This window comes from Oncorhynchus gorbuscha, linkage group LG08 (assembly GCF_021184085.1).
Source record: "Oncorhynchus gorbuscha isolate QuinsamMale2020 ecotype Even-year linkage group LG08, OgorEven_v1.0, whole genome shotgun sequence".
Lineage (NCBI taxonomy): Eukaryota > Metazoa > Chordata > Actinopteri > Salmoniformes > Salmonidae > Oncorhynchus > Oncorhynchus gorbuscha.
The window spans coordinates 56,711,174-56,730,488 of record NC_060180.1 but is presented as its reverse complement, the minus strand read 5'-3'; the positions used below and the strand labels follow the sequence as shown (position 1 = coordinate 56,730,488).

At 41.2% G+C, this 19,315-nt stretch overlaps 1 protein-coding gene across 1 annotated transcript in view; it reads right to left on the bottom strand.

Moving 5' to 3' along the window:
• pappa2 (pappalysin 2) overlaps positions 1-19,315 on the bottom strand; it is a 72,518-nt gene that overhangs the window by 16,055 nt on the left and 37,148 nt on the right. Inside the window, exons 10-17 of the mRNA XM_046359957.1 lie at positions 17,481-17,609; positions 14,927-15,012; positions 7,623-7,819; positions 6,694-6,813; positions 6,234-6,369; positions 5,726-5,900; positions 4,733-4,904; positions 2,910-3,087 (exon numbers count right to left, since the gene is read on the bottom strand). Coding sequence (XP_046215913.1) covers positions 2,910-3,087; positions 4,733-4,904; positions 5,726-5,900; positions 6,234-6,369; positions 6,694-6,813; positions 7,623-7,819; positions 14,927-15,012; positions 17,481-17,609 — 1,193 coding nt within the window. The remainder of the gene's footprint in view (positions 1-2,909; positions 3,088-4,732; positions 4,905-5,725; positions 5,901-6,233; positions 6,370-6,693; positions 6,814-7,622; positions 7,820-14,926; positions 15,013-17,480; positions 17,610-19,315) is intronic.

Below are 19,315 nucleotides of genomic sequence, written 5' to 3'. Positions count from 1 at the left end.
CTTATTGAATGTCACTTGTTAAATCCACTTCAATCAGTGTAGATGAAGTGGAGGAGACCGGTTAAAGAAGGACATGGATTCTGTATGTGTGCCATTCAGAGGGTGCATGGGCAAGACAAAATATTTAAGTGCCTTTGAACGGGGTTTCCTGTGTGTATCAAGACTCAATACTAGGAAGGTGTTCCTAGTGTTTGGTATACTAAGTGTCCATATTCTGGGAGTTGCCATGTAGAACCTAGAAGCCAGGAGTAAAACCCTGTAGTAGAACCCAGACGCCGGGAGTAAAACCCTGTTGTAGAACCTAGAAGACAGGGGTAAACCCTGTAATAGAACCTAGATGACAGGAGTAAAACCCTGTTGTAGAACCTAGAAGCCAGGAATAAAACCCTGTAGTAGAACCTAGAAGACAGGAGTAAAACCCTGTTGCAGAACCTAGAAGACAGGGGTAAAACCCTGTTGTAGAACCTAGAAGACAGGTGTAAAACCCTGTTGTAGAACCTAGAAGACAGGAGTAAAACCCTGTTGTAGAACCTAGAAGACAGGGGTAAAACCCTGTTGTAGAACCTAGAAGCCAGGAGTAAAACCCTGTTGTAGAACCTAGAAGACAGGGGTAAAACCCTGTTGTAGAACCTAGAAGCCAGGAGTAAAACCCTGTTGTAGAACCTAGAAGACAGGAGTAAAACCCTGTTGTAGAACCTAGAAGACAGGAGTAAAACCCTGTAGTAGAACCTAGAAGACAGGAGTAAAACCCTGTAGTAGAACCTAGAAGACAGGAGTAAAACCCTGTAGTAGAACCTAGAAGACAGGGGTAAAACCCTGTAGTAGAACCTAGAAGACAGGAGTAAAACCCTGTTGTAGAACCTAGAAGCCAGGAATAAAACCCTGTAGTAGAACCTAGATGCCAGGAGTAAAACCCTGTTGTAGAACCTAGAAGACAGGAGTAAAACCCTGTTGTAGAACCTAGAAGACAGGAGTAAAACCCTGTTGTAGAACCTAGATGCCAGGAGTAAAACCCTGTTGTAGAACCTAGAAGACAGGAGTAAAACCCTGTTGCAGAACCTAGATGCCAGGAGTAAAACCCTGTTGTAGAACCTAGAAGACAGGAGTAAAACCCTGTTGCAGAACCTAGAAGACAGGGTTAAAACCCTGTTGTAGAACCTAGAAGACAGGGGTAAAACCCTGTTGTAGAACCTAGAAGACAGGAGTAAAACCCTGTTGTAGAACCTAGAAGACAGGAGTAAAACCCTGTTGTAGAACCTAGAAGACAGGGGTAAAACCCTGTTGTAGAACCTAGAAGCCAGGAGTAAAACCCTGTTGTAGAACCTAGAAGACAGGAGTAAAACCCTGTTGTAGAACCTAGAAGACAGGGATAAAACCCTGTTGTAGAACCTAGAAGACAGAAGTAAAACCCTGTTGTAGAACCTAGAAGACAGGAGTAAAACCCTGTTGTAGAACCTAGAAGCCAGGAATAAAACCCTGTAGTAGAACCTAGATGCCAGGAGTAAAACCCTGTAGTAGAAGCTAGAAGCCAGGGGTAAAACCCTGTTATAGAACCTAGAAGACAGGGGTAAAACCCTGTAGTAGAACCTAGAAGACAGGAGTAAAACCCTGTAGTAGAACCTAGAAGACAGGGATAAAACCCTGTAGTAGAACCTAGATGCCAGGAGTAAAACCCTGTAGTAGAACCTAGAAGACAGGGATAAAACCCTGTAGTAGAACCTAGATGCCAGGAGTAAAACCCTGTAGTAGAACCTAGAAGACAGGGATAAAACCCTGTAGTAGAACCTAGAAGACAGGAGTAAAACCCTGTAGTAGAACCTAGAAGACAGGAGTAAAACCCTGTAGTAGAACCTAGATGCCAGGAGTAAAACCCTGTAGTAGAACCTAGAAGACAGGGATAAAACCCTGTAGTAGAACCTAGAAGACAGGAGTAAAACCCTGTAGTAGAACCTAGAAGACAGGGATAAAACCCCGTTGTAGAACCTAGAAGACAGGGGTAAAACCCTGTAGTAGAACCTAGAAGACAGGAGTAAAACCCTGTAGTAGAACCTAGAAGACAGGGATAAAACCCTGTAGTAGAAGCTAGAAGCCAGGGGCCCTAAGGTAAATGAAATGGCAGGCGGGCACTAAGCCAGAATGTTCTTGCCAGCATGAGTCCCACTCGGCCCTGCTGGCGAGTCCAGAGATAGAAACCCTCTCTTGTTTGCCTTATTTCCTATCCCCACCTGTCATCAACCAGCTATGGCTGCATGCTACTTTCCTATTTACACAAAGCCTAGGGCCTCCGTCCACTGGACGTGGACCAAGACCAACTGCCAAGCTGTTCAGTTCAGTCCCAGGGCCGGCTGAACAGCCTCGCCTCACAACAACCTCACAACTCCTACGCCATGATGCCACATCAGGCTTGACTCCAAGCCACTCTGTGTACAACATGAGGTAATAAACTCGTGCAAAAAAGGGTTCCAAAAGGGTTCTCGGCTGTCCCCATAGGAGCACCCTTTTTGGTTATAGGTAGAACCCTTTTTGGTTTTTGGGTACAACCTTTTGGGTTCCATGTAGAACCCTCTGTGGAAAGAGTGCTACATTGAACTCAGAAGGGTTTTACCTGCAGCCAAAAAGGGTTATTGTTCTCCGATGGGGAAAGCCAAAGAACAATTTAAGGTTTAGACAGACTGAGACCCCTCAGGTAAAAAATAAAACAGCAATGACAGCCTCATGGTCAAGTTCATTTCTCTGAGAAAATGTTAGAATGTGCCATTCATGTTGTGTAAATGAGTGAATGAATATCAACTTCCCACTTCATTAAAATAATAAATGGACCTATAATTATCTGAACCTATAAACTGTTATTAAAACAAAATGTGCATGTAAATTTGTATCATTATAATTTTACCGTTGACCATACATACCCTGAAGCATGGCGGGGGGGTTGCAGGTGAAAGAGCACTGCTTGCCAAATGTTGTTCCCCAGGGGCAGCTGAAGACAGCGAAGTAGATGTGAGACTGGTCAGGGGGCCCACAGTCAATTAGCTGACAGCTCACAACATGGTCCCATGCTCCATTTAGACACTGAAGCTCCGTTTCTTGCTTTCAATGGAAGATTAATACATTACCATTACACAGACATGATGGGATATGGCATTCTACTACATTAATACAAATATACTGTATACTACTGCTGCTACTTGTAATAGTTCCTCTATGATCTATATTTCGACAGTCATTTAAAGCTAGTACTATTTCATGTTACTTTCAAATGCTCTCAAATTCAATGTTGGTGTGTAGGGGGATAAAGTGGAGGGGTCTTATAATATACATTTTATATATGATTTCTATAATGCACAGTTTCTTAAAAATAGAGTGATTTCTGGAAGTTTTAGGGTTGTTCTTACCAGATGGGGTAAGACCCTAGTCTAATCCTAGTGTTGTGTTTACCTGATGAGGTAAGACCCTAGTCTAATCCTAGTGTTGTGCATAACTAATGGGGTAAGACTCTAGTCTAATCCTAGTGTTGTTCTTACCTGATGGGGTAAAACCCTAGTATAATCCTAGTGTTGTGCGTACCTGATGGGGTAAGACCCTAGTCTAATCCTAGTGTTGTGTTTACCTGATGGGGTAAGACCCTAGTCTAATCCTAGTGTTGTGCATAACTAATGGGGTAAGACTCTAGTCTAATCCTAGTGTTGTGCGTACCTGATGGGGTAAGACCCTAGTCTAATCCTAGTGTTGTGTTTACCTGATGGGGTAAGACCCTAGTCTAATCCTAGTGTTGTGCATAACTAATGGGGTAAGACTCTAGTCTAATCCTAGTGTTGTGTTTACCTGATGTGGTAAGACCCTAGTCTAATCCTAGTGTTGTGTTTACCTGATGTGGTAAGATCCTAGTCTAATCCTACTGTTGTGCATAACTAATGGGGTAAAACCCTAGTCTAATCCTAGTGTTGTGCGTACCTGATGGGGTAAGACCCTAGTCTAATCCTAGTGTTGTGTTTACCTGATGGGGTAAGACCCTAGTCTAATCCTAGTGTTGTGCATAACTAATGGGGTAAGACTCTAGTCTAATCCTAGTGTTGTGTTTACCTGATGGGGTAAGACCCTAGTCTAATCCTAGTGTTGTGTTTACCTGATGGGGTAAGACCCTGGTCTAATCCTAGTGTTGTGTTTACCTGATGTGGTAAAACCCTAGTCTAATCCTAGTGTTGTGTTTACCTGATGTGGTAAAACCCTGGTCTAATCCTAGTGTTGTGTTTACCTGATGTGGTAAGACCCTAGTCTAATGTCTAATCCTAGTATTGTGTTTACCTGATGTGGTAAAACCCTAGTCTAATCCTAGTGTTGTGTTTACCTGATGTGGTAAAACCCTAGTCTAATCCTAGTGTTGTGTTTACCAGATGTGGTAAAACCCTAGTCTAATCCTAGTGTTGTGTTTAACAGATGTGGTAAGACCCTAGTCTAATCCTAGTGTTGTGTTTACCAGATGTGGTAAAACCCTAGTCTAATCCTAGTGTTGTGTTTACCTGATGTGGTAAGACCCTAGTCTAATCCTAGTGTTGTGTTTACCTGATGTGGTAAAACCCTAGTCTAATACTAGTGTTGTGTTTACCTGATGTGGTAAAACCCTAGTCTAATCCTAGTGTTGTGTTTACCTGATTTGGTAAGACCCTAGTCTAATCCTAGTGTTGTGTTTACCTGATGTGGTAAGACCCTAGTCGGATCCTTGTGTTGTCCTTACCTGAAAGGGTGGATTACCCTTGCCACTGAGCACAGCGAGGATGAAACCTGGATGACAGTGGACAGTGCAGTGAGAGGTCTCAGTCCTCTCTGTCTCGGGGCTGCAGGTGACAGAGGCATGCTCCAACTGAGGAGGACTGCATGTGTCCATCTGGCAGGGCCGCCGTGAACAGCTGGGCCACCACGATCACACACATACAGAGGGAGAGAAGAAACACAGAGGGAAAAGTATAAGCTGAGTAATGTTGATTATTTGAATCCTCAACAGATATGGTATCACATAGCACACTCTTAGTGTGTGTGTGTGTGTGTGTGTGTGTGTGTGTGTGTGTGTGTGTGTGTGTGTGTGTGTGTGTGTGCGTGCGTGCGTGCGTGCGTGCGTGCGTGCGTGCGTGCGTGCGTGCGTGCGTGCGTGCGTGTGTGTGTACACAATTATGATACTCAACCCGCACCTTAGAGGCTGCTGGCCTATATACATATACATGGAATCACTGGTCACTTTGAAAATGGAACACTAGTCACTTTAATAATGTTTACATACTGCTTTACTCATCTCATATGTACAGTATATACTGTATTATATTCTACTATACTTTAGTCAATGCCACTCCGACATTGCTCGTCCTAATATTTATATATTTCTTAATTCCATTCGTTTACTTTTAGATTTGTGTGTATTGTTGTGAATTGTTAGATACTAGTGCACTGCTAGGAACACACGCATTTTGCTACACCTGCAATAACATCAGCAAAGAAATGTGTATGTGACCAATAACATTTGATTTGTTGTGTGTTTTATTGCGTGTATGTGTTTGTGTGTGGGTGTGTGTGTGTGCTATTATATGTGTTGGTATGTGTGTGTGTATACCTGACTGAGAGTGTGTGTGTACACATGTGCTTGTACATGTAAGTATGGACATGCATGCGTGTGCATGTATGTGTGTGTGTGTGTGTGTGCATGTGGAAGCCCTATGAGACCCCACCCTCAGCGCACCCAGTGAGGGCAAATGCGCTGAAGTGACATGACGTGCGCAGAGCGACTCCCGTCACGGCAACGAATGGCGAGGAGAAGTTGAGGATGACAGCGGTGGTCAGGAAGAAGGGTTGACTCAGGTTGTGTGTCACGTTCACCACTAGAGGATTCTGCTGACACGACAGCTCAAAGGAACCTGAGGACAGACACAGTCCCTTTTTCAATGAATCATTCCTCAATTCTTCATCTTCTTCTGAAAACATATTGGACAAGAAGGTCCAAGGGGAGGGACCTTGTCCTCAACTACAGTTGAGAAGGAGCCAAGGAGATGGGAATTGAGATAGAGCCCCAGACAGGAATAACACACGGATGCTTACTCAGTACACTTTTTAAACATCATATGTTCATCACTGTAACCAGCCATAACCCTAACCCTACATACTGCATATGTGAAGACATCTTGAGGCATCTTTGAATGTTAATTCAAACAGTCAGTCATCCTTTGAGAACCGGTAGTTCAAGTTCATACCCAGGGAGTGGTTTCTGCCACCAGTATCACACAGTTGGACGGTGACTGTTTTCCTGCACTGCTCTCCAGGCCAGGCTCCGTCCGAGGCCAGATAGATAATGACAGACGCGGCGACTCCAGGTTGCGTAAATCCCACCTGGGCAAACAATTAGAGTTATTATGACAACAACCAAATGAGTTCAACTGTTCAATAATCGGTTCCTGAATGTCCCCCACTTCAATGGTAATTAGATTGCATGGTAATGAAAGAATGACAACAGAAATAGGACAATACTGTGACAAACGCGGCATGACAAATTGGGAGAAAGTACAAAGACGTGCCGTGAATCACAACAAATGACCGTTGGAACATTACTTTAGAAAAGGTTATAAATAGTTTGTCAAAGTTTGTCAAAAGTAGTGCACTATAAAGGGAAAAAGGTGCCCCAAGTATCCTCTGTGGTGGACTGGAGTACTCAACCTTTAGCCATACTGTATCTTCCTCATCGTAGTAGGTCTGAGTGTACGACTGGGCCGTGCATGGAACCCATATGTCATGTGACAGTTTCTCATTCATCTCCAGGTACTGGGGCTTGCACAGCTTTAATACAAGGGGAATCATACATTAATTATTGAAAACCTTCGGTCACACTTTATTTGGATAGTCCCATGATATACAGATGGTTATACTATCAACAAACTATCTGTTCATAAGAAAATGCTTGCTAAGGTTACGGTTAGGTTTAGAATAAGGGTAAAGGTTAGGGTTGGGGCTAGGGTAAGGGTTAAGTTTAAAGTTAGGATAAGGGTTGGGGTTAGGGATAGGGATAGGGCTAGTGGACAGTTAGTTGAAATGTTGTTGACACCGGGGAGTCCCATAGGGCGGCACACAATTGGCCCGGTGTTGTCCGGGTTAGGGGAGGGTTTGGCCGGGGGGGATTTACTTGGCTCATCACACTCGAGCGACTCCTTGTGGTGGGTCGGGCACCTGCAAGCTGACTCGGTCGTAGGTATTTCTTCCGACACAATGGTGCAGCTGGCTTCCGGGTTAGGCGAGCGGGTGTTAAGAAGCGCAACTTGGTGGGTCATGTTTCGGAGGTTGCATGACTCGATCTTCGTCTCCTGAGCCCATTGCGGAGTTGCAGTGATGAGACAAGATTGTAATTGGATCACAATTGGATATCACGAAATTCAGGAGAAAAATGGGGTAAAATAAAATATTTTTGTCCAATAACTGTCTATATATATAGACAGTTATTGGACATCTACAAACCATCTACAAACCATCTACTTGGGACTATCCAAATCAAGTGTTACCAAACATTCAAAACACTCAGTACTGTCACATTTACAGAAAGATAACATCTGTATCCAAGAGGTGGGGGACAGGGCAGAGGAAATCACTGCTACCTTGGTAAGCGAGGGCTCTCCGGTGGCTGCCAGGGCAGGGCAGCTGCTTTGGTCCTGATGGGAGGCTGCTGCGGTGGAGGCCCACTGGTCACTGTACCCATGAGGGGTGAAGTAACCACAGTCCTGTACACTGGAGCCCCTCTCAAACTCCTCACACATACCATCACCCTCAAAGATGTAGCACAGGCTGGGTTCACCTAGGGGAAACAATGGGAAAGATATGTGGTGAACAAGCTTGTGTCCCAAATGGCAACCTATTCCCTTCATAGTGCACTACTTTTTAAACAGGACTCAGAGGGCGCTGGTCAAACAGGACTCAGACCAAAGGAACAGTCTGCTGGGGAGATTGCATTGTATTACAATAAGGAGATGCTGTCATCAGAAAACATTCCCGGAAAGATGTAGTTCAATAAAGAGGTGTGACAATGGTTCAGACAGAGAATAAAACAGCAAAGCACTATGTAATACACCAAACATTTCAAATGTGTGAACTTTAACATCAGAGGCTGGATTTGGCCCTGTTAGTTACATACAGCTGCATGGGTAGGAGAGTTTAGTCACTGACAAGGTGTTGAATTGGAATAAATAATCCAAGGAACTATGTCTCAAAAATAAACAGTCTAGACAATATGGAATCAAACCATATTATCATCATAGCAGGTTGTTTGGATATTGTGCACTGACCATAATATACAGTACAAAAGACAACAACCCCTGTGACAATGATAAATGTGTTTTTACTTCAGTTGTTTGTCAAAGCAATATCACTTTCAGGATAATACAAGTTGATGTTCATGCTTCAGATACATTGACATCATGATCCAGTCTTGTGTTGTAGGAGTTAACTTGTCAAGCATCAGAATACCCAAACATGGAAGCAAATATGTGCATGACTGAGTGAGAATGAGGCACTATCTTGAATGGTGCAATGATTCCATTTTTTAAATTGCAATTTATAATCTGTTTTTTTGCCAAAGTTCTTTTCCTGCTAGTCATGCCTTTTATTCCCAAAGAAAATATAACACTTTCAGTCACGGCATCTCTGAACCTTCATGGAATCGATTCATTATTTCTCCCCTGACAAAACTGAAGGGGTGTTGACGTACTAGCTAAGTAATAGATTCCCAAATATGCATCCCAAATAGCACCCTATTCACTTTATAATCCACTGCTTAATGTTTGTATTTATTATTATGTATATAAGAATTTATCCTTGTCTTGTCCCCAAAATCATTGATGATGCTTGAGGTGATGAAACAATTTCCCAAGTTGGGATTTAAAGTAATACTCTACCCTACTCTACTCTGGTTAAAAGTAGTGCACTATGAAGGGAATAGGCTGCCATTTTGGACGTACTCAAAATGTGTCCCTTCACTTACTTTGACAACTTGCTAAAATACAGTATGTGAGAATAAATCATGTAAATCCATTGAATTATCTTAGTTACTCTGTAACCGTTAGGCTTACTTCCTTGTGATTTATATTGTGTGTCAAATGACACATTTTCTATTAAGAAAACACATTTCTTTAACTAAGTGCATGATGATAAAGGAAGTGTACAAAACAATCCCCCAGCATGGTGGATAAAATTATAGGCAACATCACAACTATGAGGTTGACATTTGCTGTTGTTACTGTGCAATTTCTACTTTTAGCATGCCAAGTCTCTGAATGAATACCAGAGACAAGGCAGTGTCAGCTTGACAGCATTGTTTTGTTGTGGAAATCAAAACAAGCCAGCTGTAGTAAACTTTATAATTATATTAGATGAATGTATGCACAATGCATAGTTTGGATAAATTGAGATGGTTAAGCGCAGAATGACTACAAATGACAGTATTTTGTTTGTGTAATTAACCTGTTTTAAAGTGGTAGATCAGCTTTAATGTTGCAGATAGATTGTAGCTTCCATCAATGTAATTGTCTGCATTATTTCCAATACTCAATATATATTTTTTTGTGAATATATATATATTTTCTATCTTATTTTATTATTTTCCCCTAACCCTACCACCCCTCCCCTAATTGGAGTAAACTAATAGACAACAACAGTTGTGCTTCTGCTTCCAGCTTATATGTAACGGATTTCCTCCTCTTCGTCTGAGGAGGTGTAGCAGGGATCGGACCAAAACGCAGCGTGGTAAGTGTCCCTAATGATGTATTAACAAAACAACTGAACAATCGAACAAAACAAAAATAACGTGCATAAACGAAACAGTCCTGTGTGGTGACAAACACAGTCACAGAAAACAGACACCCACCAACCAAAAGTGAAACCCAGGCTACCTAAGTATGATTCTCAATCAGAGACAACTAACGACACCTGCCTCTGATTGAGAACCATACTAGGCCGAACACAAAAACCAACATAGAAAAACAAACATAGACTGCCCACCCCAACTCACGCCCTGACCATACCAAAACAAAGAATAAAATAACAGAACTATGGTCAGAACATGACATTATACATACCATATGCTGTACATTTTACAGACATAATGTATTTTACAATAGTTATATTTTGTTTGTTTTTAATCCCATCCTTCAGCTACCCTCAATCCCTCCCATCTACAGTGCCTTCGGAAAGTATTCTGGCCGTTGACTTTTTCCACATTTTGTTACGTTACAGCCTTATTCTAAAACGGATTAGATGAAAAAAAATACTCAGCAATTGACACACAATACCTATAATGACAAAGCGAAAACAGGTTTATAGATTTTTTTGCAAATGTATTACAAAGAAAAAACAGCTGGCCTTCCTGAGTGGTGCAGCGGTCTAAGACACTGCATCGCAGTGCTAGAGGTGTCACTACAGACCTTGATTCGATCCCAGGCTGTATCACAACCAACCGGCGACTCGTTGTGGCTACTCCTTGTGGCGGGTCGGGCACCTGTAGGTGGATCTTGGGTTGTCAGTTGAACGGTGTTTCCTCCGACACATTGGTGCAGCTGGCTTCCAGGTTATGCAGGCGGGTGTTAAGATGCGCAGTTTGGCGGATCATGTTTCGGAGGACACAATCTTAGCTTCCCGACCCCATTTGGGAAGTCCCAGCGATGAGACAAGATCAAAATTGGTGGAAAAGGGGGATAAAATAGTAAAAACAAGAATACCTAAGCATCCTGTTTCCATTGATCATCCTTGAGATGTTTCTATGATTGGAGTCCACCTGTGGTAAATTCAATTGATTGGACATGATTTGGAGAGGCACACACCTGTCTATATAAGGTCCCACAGTTGACAGTGCATGTCAGAGCAAAAACCAAGAGGTCAAAGCAGTGGTGTAAAGTATTTAAGTAAAAATACTTTAAAGTACTACTTAAGTTGTTTTTTTGGGGTTTCAAATTTTTGAATATTCAACTTTTACTTCACTACATTCCTAAAGAAATTGATGTACTTATTATGTACTCCATACATTTTCCCTGATACCCAAAAGTACTCGTTACATTTTGAATGCTTAGAATTTTGCTTTGAATTTTTTTCCAATTCACACACTTATAAAGAGAACATCCCTTGTCATCCCTATGGTGCCTGATCTGGTGAATTCACTAAACACATGTTTTGTTTGTAAATGACGTCTGAGTGTTGGAGTGTGCCCCTGGCTATCCGTAAATTTAAAAGAAACAAGAACATTGTGCTATCCGGTTTGCTTAAAATAAGAAATGTGAAATTATTTATACTTTTACTTTTGATACTTAAGTTTATTTAAAACCAAATACTTTTAGACTTTTACTCAAGTAGTATTTTACTGGGTGACTTTCACTTTTACTTCAGTCATTGTCTATTAAGGTATCTTTACTTTTACTCAAGTATGAAAAGTTTGGGTACTTTTTCCACCACTGGGTCGAAGGAATTGTCTGTAGAGTTCCGAGACTGGATTCTGTCGAGGCACAGACCCGGGGAAGGGTACTAAAACATTTCTGCAGCATTGAAGATCCCCAAGAATACAGTGGCCTCCATCATTCTTAAATGGAAGAAGTTTGGAACCACCAGAGCTGGCTGCTCGGCCAAACTGAGCAATCGGGTGAGAAAGGCCTTGGTCCAGGAGGTGACCAAGAACCCGATGGTCACTCTAACAGAGCTCTAGAGTTCCTCTGTGGAGATGGGAGAACCTTCCAGAAGGATACCTATCTCTACAGCACTCCACCAATCAGGACTTCATGGTAAAGTGGCCAGAGGGAAGCCAATCCTCAGTAAAAGGCACATGACATCCCGCTTGGAGTTTGCCAAAAGGCACTTAAGAGTCTCAGACCATGAGAAACAAGATTCTCTGATCTGATGAAACCAAGATTGAACTCTTTGACCTGAATGCCAAGTGTCACATCTGGAGGAAACCTGGCACCATACCAACGGTGAAGCATGGTGGTAGCAGCTTCATGCTGTGTGGATGTTTTTCAGCGACAGGTTCACCTTCCAACAAGACAATGAGCCTAAGCACGCAAACAAGACAATGCAGGAGTGGCTTCGAGACAATTCTCTGAATGTCCTTAAGTGGCCCAGCCAGAGCCAGGACTTGAACCTGATGGAACATCTCTACAGAGACCTCGAAATAGCCAATCTGACAGAGCTTGAGAGGATCTGCAGAGAAGAATGGTCGAAACTCCCCAAATACAGGGGTGCCAAGCTATCCACAAAGACTTGAGGCTGTAATCATTGCCAAAGGTGCTTCAACAAAGTGCTGAGTAAAGGGTGTTAATACTTATGTAAATATGATGTATATTTTTTATTATTATTTATAAATTAGCAAAAATGTCAAAAACTGTTTTTGCTTTGTCATTGTTGTTCTATTCCTTTTGCTTATTTTCTGAATAACTGTAAGATGTAAATATTGTGTCGTTCCTGGATGCTGTTGCCGTAGTGATAACCAAAAGATACCTGTGTTGTTGAAACTAATTATAAAGGCAGACTAACTAAACGAAGCACAGAGATTTATACACACACAAAATCTTTCCCTCAGCCATTACATGCGGAAACGGTCAGAAAAGTTGGGGGACTGTATTGTGTGTAGATTGATGAGGGTAAAAAACAATTTAATACATTTTAGAATAAGGCTGTAACGTAATAAAATGTGGAAAAAGTCAAGGGGTCTGAATACTTTCCGAATGCACTGTATCTATTTTTATTTTTAATTTCACCTTTATTTAACCAGGTAGGCTGGTTGAGAACAAATTCTCATTTGCAACTGCGACCTGGCCAAGATAAAGCAAATCAGTTTGACACAACACAGAGTTACACATGGAATAAACAAACATACAATCAATAATACAGTAGAAAAATCTATAAATAGCATGTGCAAATGAGGTAGGATAAGAGGGGTAAGGCAATAAATAGGCCTTGGTGGCGAAGTAATTACAATATAGCAATTAAACACTGGAATGGTAGGGTGTGCAGAAGATGAATGTGCAAGTAGAGATACTGGGGTGCAAAGGAGCAAGATAAATAAATAAATACAGTATGGGGATAGGGTAGATTGGATGGGCTATTTACAGATGAGCTATGTACAGGTGCAGTGATCTGTGAGCTGCTCTGACAGCTGGTGCTTAAAGCTAGTGAGGGAGGTAAGAGTCTCCAGCTTCAGAGATTTTTGCAGTTAGTTCCAGTAATTGGCAGCAGAGAACTGGAAGGAAAGATGGGAGGAAAGGAAGAATTGGCATTGGGGGTGACCAGTGAGATATACCTGTTGGAGCGCATGCTACGGGTGGGTACTGCTATGGTGACCAGTGAGCTGAGATAAGGTGGGGCTTTACCTAACAGAGACTTGTAGATGACCTGGAGCCAGTGGGTTTGGCGACGAGTATGAAGCGAGGGCCAGCCAACGAGAGCATACAGGTCGCAGTGGTGGGTAGTATATGGGGCTTTGGTGACAAAATGGATGGCCCTGTGATAGACTGCATCCAGTTTGTTGAGTAGAGTGTTGGAGGCTATTTTGTAAATGACATCGACGAAGTCGAGGATCGGTAGGATGTTCAGTTTTACGATGGTATGTTTGGCAGCATGAGTGAAGGATGCTTTGATGCGAAATAGGAAGCTGATTCTAGATTTAATTTTGGATTGGAGATGTTTAATGTGAGTCTGGAAGGAGAATTTACAGTCTCACCAGACACCTAGGTATTTGTAGTTGTCCATATATTCTAAGTCAGAAACGTCCAGAGTAGTGATGCTGGACGGGCGGGCAGGTGCAGGCAGTGATCGGTTGAAGAGCATGCATTTAGTTTTACTTGCATTTAAGAGCAGTTGGAGTCCACGGAAGGAGAGTTGCATGGCATTGAAGCTCAACTGGAGGTTAGTTAAACACAGTGTTCAAAGAAGGGCCAGAAGTATACAGACTGGTGTCATCTACATAGAGGTGGATCAAAGAATCACCAGCAGCGAGAGCGACATCATTGATGTATACAGAGAAGAAAGTCTGCCTGAGAATTGAACCCTGTGGCACCCCATAGAGACTGGCAGAGGTCCGGACAACAGGCCCTCCGATTTGACATACTGAACTCTATCGGAGAAGTAGTTGGTGAACCAAGCGAGGCAATCATTTGAGAAACCAAGGTTGTTGAGTCTGCCAATAAAAATGTTGTGATTGACAGAGTCGAAAGCCTTAGCCAGGTCGATGAATACGGCTGCACAGTAATGTCTCTTATCGATGGCGGTTATGATATTGCTTGAAGACCATCCAGTTTTGGCATATATTTTTAACTGTGCTGTTTCACAAAAGTTCTGAACCTACATACATCTTATGGACACAGTATATTTTACATTAGTTGTCTTGTTGTTTTTAGTCCCACCATTCAGCTCCACTCAGTCCCTCCCATCTCTCTCTGAACAACATCCAGCTTTGTTCTATTTGACATATATTTTTCAACTGTGCTGTGATGTTTCAACAAAGTTCTGAACCTGTTCTCATAGTTTCTACAAATTGTAAATTAACTATACATTTTTTTTACTTAAAGTATTAAAAGTACAAATGACAGTATTTGTGATATGAAATCAGTGCATGGAGCTAATGAAGATGTTTGTGTTTTGCTTTTCGTGTATTGATGTTAACATTGATGTGTATAGTGTATATTGATGTGTAATGTTGTGTTTGATGTTTATACAAGGCTCATCAATCAAATGTAAAACAATTAATGAAGTGATTCATCTTTACTTAGTTACTTACTTAGTTTGTTTTGTTAAGTTGTGACCTGTCTCTGTTGCAAGGCGTACTGTAATGAATACACTCCTGGTCTAGGTGGGTTTCTGTTGTGGTCATTCCACAGACTGTAGACTGAGACCAGGATTAGGAGAGTGCTCTTGTCTGTTCTTCACTCACCATTGCAGTTGAAGCCTGACTCCATGTGGCACTTCTTAGAGCAGCCATCACCATCCAACAGATTGCCATCATCACAGTCCTCTGTCCTACAGACACAGAGACAGCAAGGATCAGTCATCTCCATAGTCTTTACATTTTCATTACAAACACACATATCCTTTGATTTCACTACATTCTCCACTGAGAGAGACCAATAAGTATGACCTATATGAGTATACTGTAGTTTGGCTTCACTTGCACACTTGATAATGTACTGTAGGAAATGCCCGAATGTATATGTTCTCTGTTACCAGTAGTTGCATGGCAAGTGGTTCAGTAACACAAGGAGTGCACAAAGAACAATGCCCAAGGACTAGTCAGCCCTTCGCCCTGAGTGGCCAAAATGTATCTGTCTATTACAGAATTCAGAGATCTGACTATTGAATATGATAGAATAATACGATAGTATCCATGTTTGATTTCTATCTGAAAGTTGTTCACTGAGAATAACTCTGATGCTATCTATATGGATGTATTATATATGTGGTAACTTGTTTCTGTACAGGGTGACCTCTGAATTACTCCATGCAAGAAGGTTTTATTGTCTTCCCAGGAATTCTGTCTTATTTATGTTGGTCTCATACCCGACACAAGCCTTTAATTTCTGTGACACCCTGTGGAGATTGGGCCTTACTCTGTAAAATTGGTATCATTTGATTGGTCAATGGTGGTTGGTTTTGGGTTGAAAGGTTACACCTTCAGGTGTTATACATTTTATTACATGCCTTTGTTCTCTCTCATTCTGTATCCAGGCATCCTGGGCTTCTAAGCCTCTGGCTTAATAGGCATCTCTTTGTTCATGCTTTGTCTTCTAAGTTAGGCTCAGAAGTATGCTTTCTAAAGCTTGTAAATTAAGCTTTGTGCCTTGTATGTGAATCCATTCATTGTATAATGTTCATTTAAAATCCTCCTTTGATATAGACAATTGTATTTGTATTTGAAACTGTCCAGAGTAATGAAGGTGGACTTGTTTACCATGATTACAACATTGCTGTGTATCAATTAGTAGCATTAATGAATGCATAATATTATGGCCATTTTCATTCTACTGTTGATGTGGTCAACAATGGATGAGCGAAAAAAAGAACATACAGTGCCTTCAGAAAGTATTCAAACCTCTTGACTTTTCCGACATTTTGCTGTGTGACAGCCTGAATTTAAAATGGATGAAATTGAGATTTTTTTGTATTACTGGCCTACACACAGTACCCCGTAATGCCAAAGTGGAATTGTTTTTTGTTTGAATTTTTACCGTTTTTTAATGAAAAGCTGAAATGTCTTGAGTCAATAAGTATTAAACACCTTTGTTTTGGCAAGCCTAAATAACTTCAGGGGTAAAAACGTGCTTCACAAGTCAAATAAATAAGTTACATGGACTCTGTGTGCAATAATAGAGTTTAACATGATTTTTGAATGACTGATTCAAATGATTTTTGAATGACTGATTCAAATGATTTTTGAATGACATCTCTGTACCCCACACATACAATTATATGTAAGGTCGCTCAGTCGAGCAGTGCATTTCAAACACAGATGTAACCACAAAGACCAGGGAGGTTTTTCAATGTTTCACAAAGAAGGGCACCTATTGGGAGATGGGTAAAAATAAAAGCAGACATTGAATATCTCTTTTAGCATCGGGAAGTTATTAATTACACTTTGGATGGTGTATCAATACACCCAGTCACTACAAAAATACAGGCTAATTCAATTGCAGGAGAGGAAGGAAAACGCTCAGGGATTTCACCATGAGGCCAATGGTGACTTTAAAACAGTTCCAGAGTTAAATGGCTGTGATAGGAGAAAACTGAGGATGGATCCACACATTGTATTTACTCCACAATACTAACTTAATTGACAGAGTGAATGAAAGGAAGCCTGCACAGAATACAAATATCTCAAAACGTGCAACTTGTTTGCAAAAAGGCACTAAAGTAATACTGCAAAAAATATGGGAAAGCAATTCACTTTTCTCCTGAATACAAAGTGTTACGTTTGGGAAAATCCAATACAACACATTACTGAACACCACTCTCCATATTTTCAAGCATAGTGGTGGCTCCATCATGTTATGTGTATGCTTGTAATCGTTAAGGACCGTGGAGTTTTCAAGGATAAAGCAGAAACTGAATGGAGCTAAGAACAGGCAAACCAGATTCTGTCTGCTTCCCACGAGACACTGGGAGATGAATTAACCTTTCAGCAGGACAATAACCTAAAACACAACACCAAATCTACACTGGAGTTGCTTACCAAGAAGACAGTGAATATTCCTGAGTGGCCAAGTTACAATTGTGACGTAAACCTAATTTTCAATAAATTTGCAAAACTGTCTAAATAAATGTTTTCACTTTGTCATTATGGGGTATTGTGTGTCGATGGGTGAGAAAAACAAACAATTTAATCCATTTTAAATTCAGGCTGTAACACAACAAAATGTGGAATAAGTCAAAGAGTATGAATACACTCTCAAGGCACTTCATCTGGGATGTGAATACTGTGTAAACTGACTGACCCCTGGAGTAGTCCGTCACCGCAGTAGGCAGCTCCATGGGTGTAGAGGAGAGGTGGGGAGAGCTCACTGAGAAGACCGTCTGCTTCCACCTGAACTCTGTACTGGTACTCCATGTCCTTTTCAATATCACTGTATGAATACATCAAAACATGCAGCATTCATGTATAAACAGCTTTCTAACTGCATTTTTGTCTCATGGAATTGTATTCCTTTAGAATTAAAGACATAATTGACATTTCAGATTATTTCCAGGTGGAATTGTTGCATAGAGATACAAAATGACTAAACTAAACCGATAGCTATTATTGTCAAATAACCATTTTGAACAGCAAGGTTATATGGAAATGACAGTGCACATAGATACACAATAAGAAACAGATTTTTCTTGTGTATCTGTGTCCAGAGTCACCTAGTCATCTAAGCTTGCTGTAGGAAGCAGTGACCTTCAACCTAAACAGGAGGTACGGTGGGTACAGTGATATCATACCTCCTGTCCCAGAGCTATTGACCTGTTTTAGTCAGCTCCAAACTATAAAAAGAGCCTACCTTTGATTTCCCGGCAGCCCTCCTAGATTACCATTGTCTCCGGCCAGCTGTAAAGAATGCCTACAAAAATGCACATCGTCTACTCTCTCAGACGTGTCTGATTTCCTCCCACTACAAATTACCCTTATTAATTATGGATCAACTCTAAGAGCCCGCTCTATCTAGCATACCACTGGAGGAGCCAGTGTGCTTTTTTATTTAAGGGCTTAGAATTAGGGTTGTTTTGGGAATGATACAATCAGTTATTAATGTACAAGTCAAATGTTTATGAACCACTAGTTAGCAGAAACTAGGCTATGAGGGTCAGGGGAAAATAATACATTCTTGTCCATGGACTAACAACATAACTTTATCCTACACCTATTTCACACATACCCCAAAGGTGTTTTTTTTAAACTCCTAATAGACCAAGAATGAGAGTCACATATTTAAGGATTAGGATATCAAGTGCAAAACTATCTTGTTTTGCCAGCTATACCTCTTGGTGGCAGTGTAGACTCACAGTCACAATTCTTAGCTTTTCTTTCATTTCTCTCCTGCAATGCACTCCACTTCTCTCTCTTTACCTCTTCCTCCAAATGACAGGCCTCTCACTTATCATACACTAACCATGATGAGCATACAGTACAGAGCCTTCAGTGAGAGGAAATGGCTGAGCAACAGCTCCAAAGAGCCACAGGTGTTTACTGTTTTTGCTGGTCAAATTTGGTTTATATTCCAGCGACTGCCTTCCCCCAAACACAACCTCTCTGCCCTCCTCTTCCCTCCACATAACTTAATTCCCCTTGGTTTTTACATCTTTTTGCACTTACAGCCACTTGTGGAACTTTTAGAGATGAAACCAAATGTATTCCTCAATGTGACCTCTTAAGCACATCCACATACTCCTGCAAGTGCTTGAAAAGCCACAATATCCCAGAAAGTGTTAGTGGAAAATGACAAAATACTAATATACTAATACTAATACCAAATACAAGCTGACTCTAATGAATAAAAGTAAGATGGAACAGAATTTAAAAAATATATGCGAGATGGAAAATATCTTAATGTTTAGGGGGCTTACTTATGTTATGTGTAATGCAAAACTGGATGCAGATAATTTAACACCTTTTCTCACTGCATGAGATTAAAATGGTTTGACGTACGCCGGAATCCTCTGAAAACGGTTAATTAAATAACGCCCTTGATGTTGATTTGTATCAGTACCTGGTGCTAAAAGGAATGTTGAATACATTTGGTTCTGTGTTGCGAAAACGGTGCCACACCGAAATACTTGATAATGACACAAA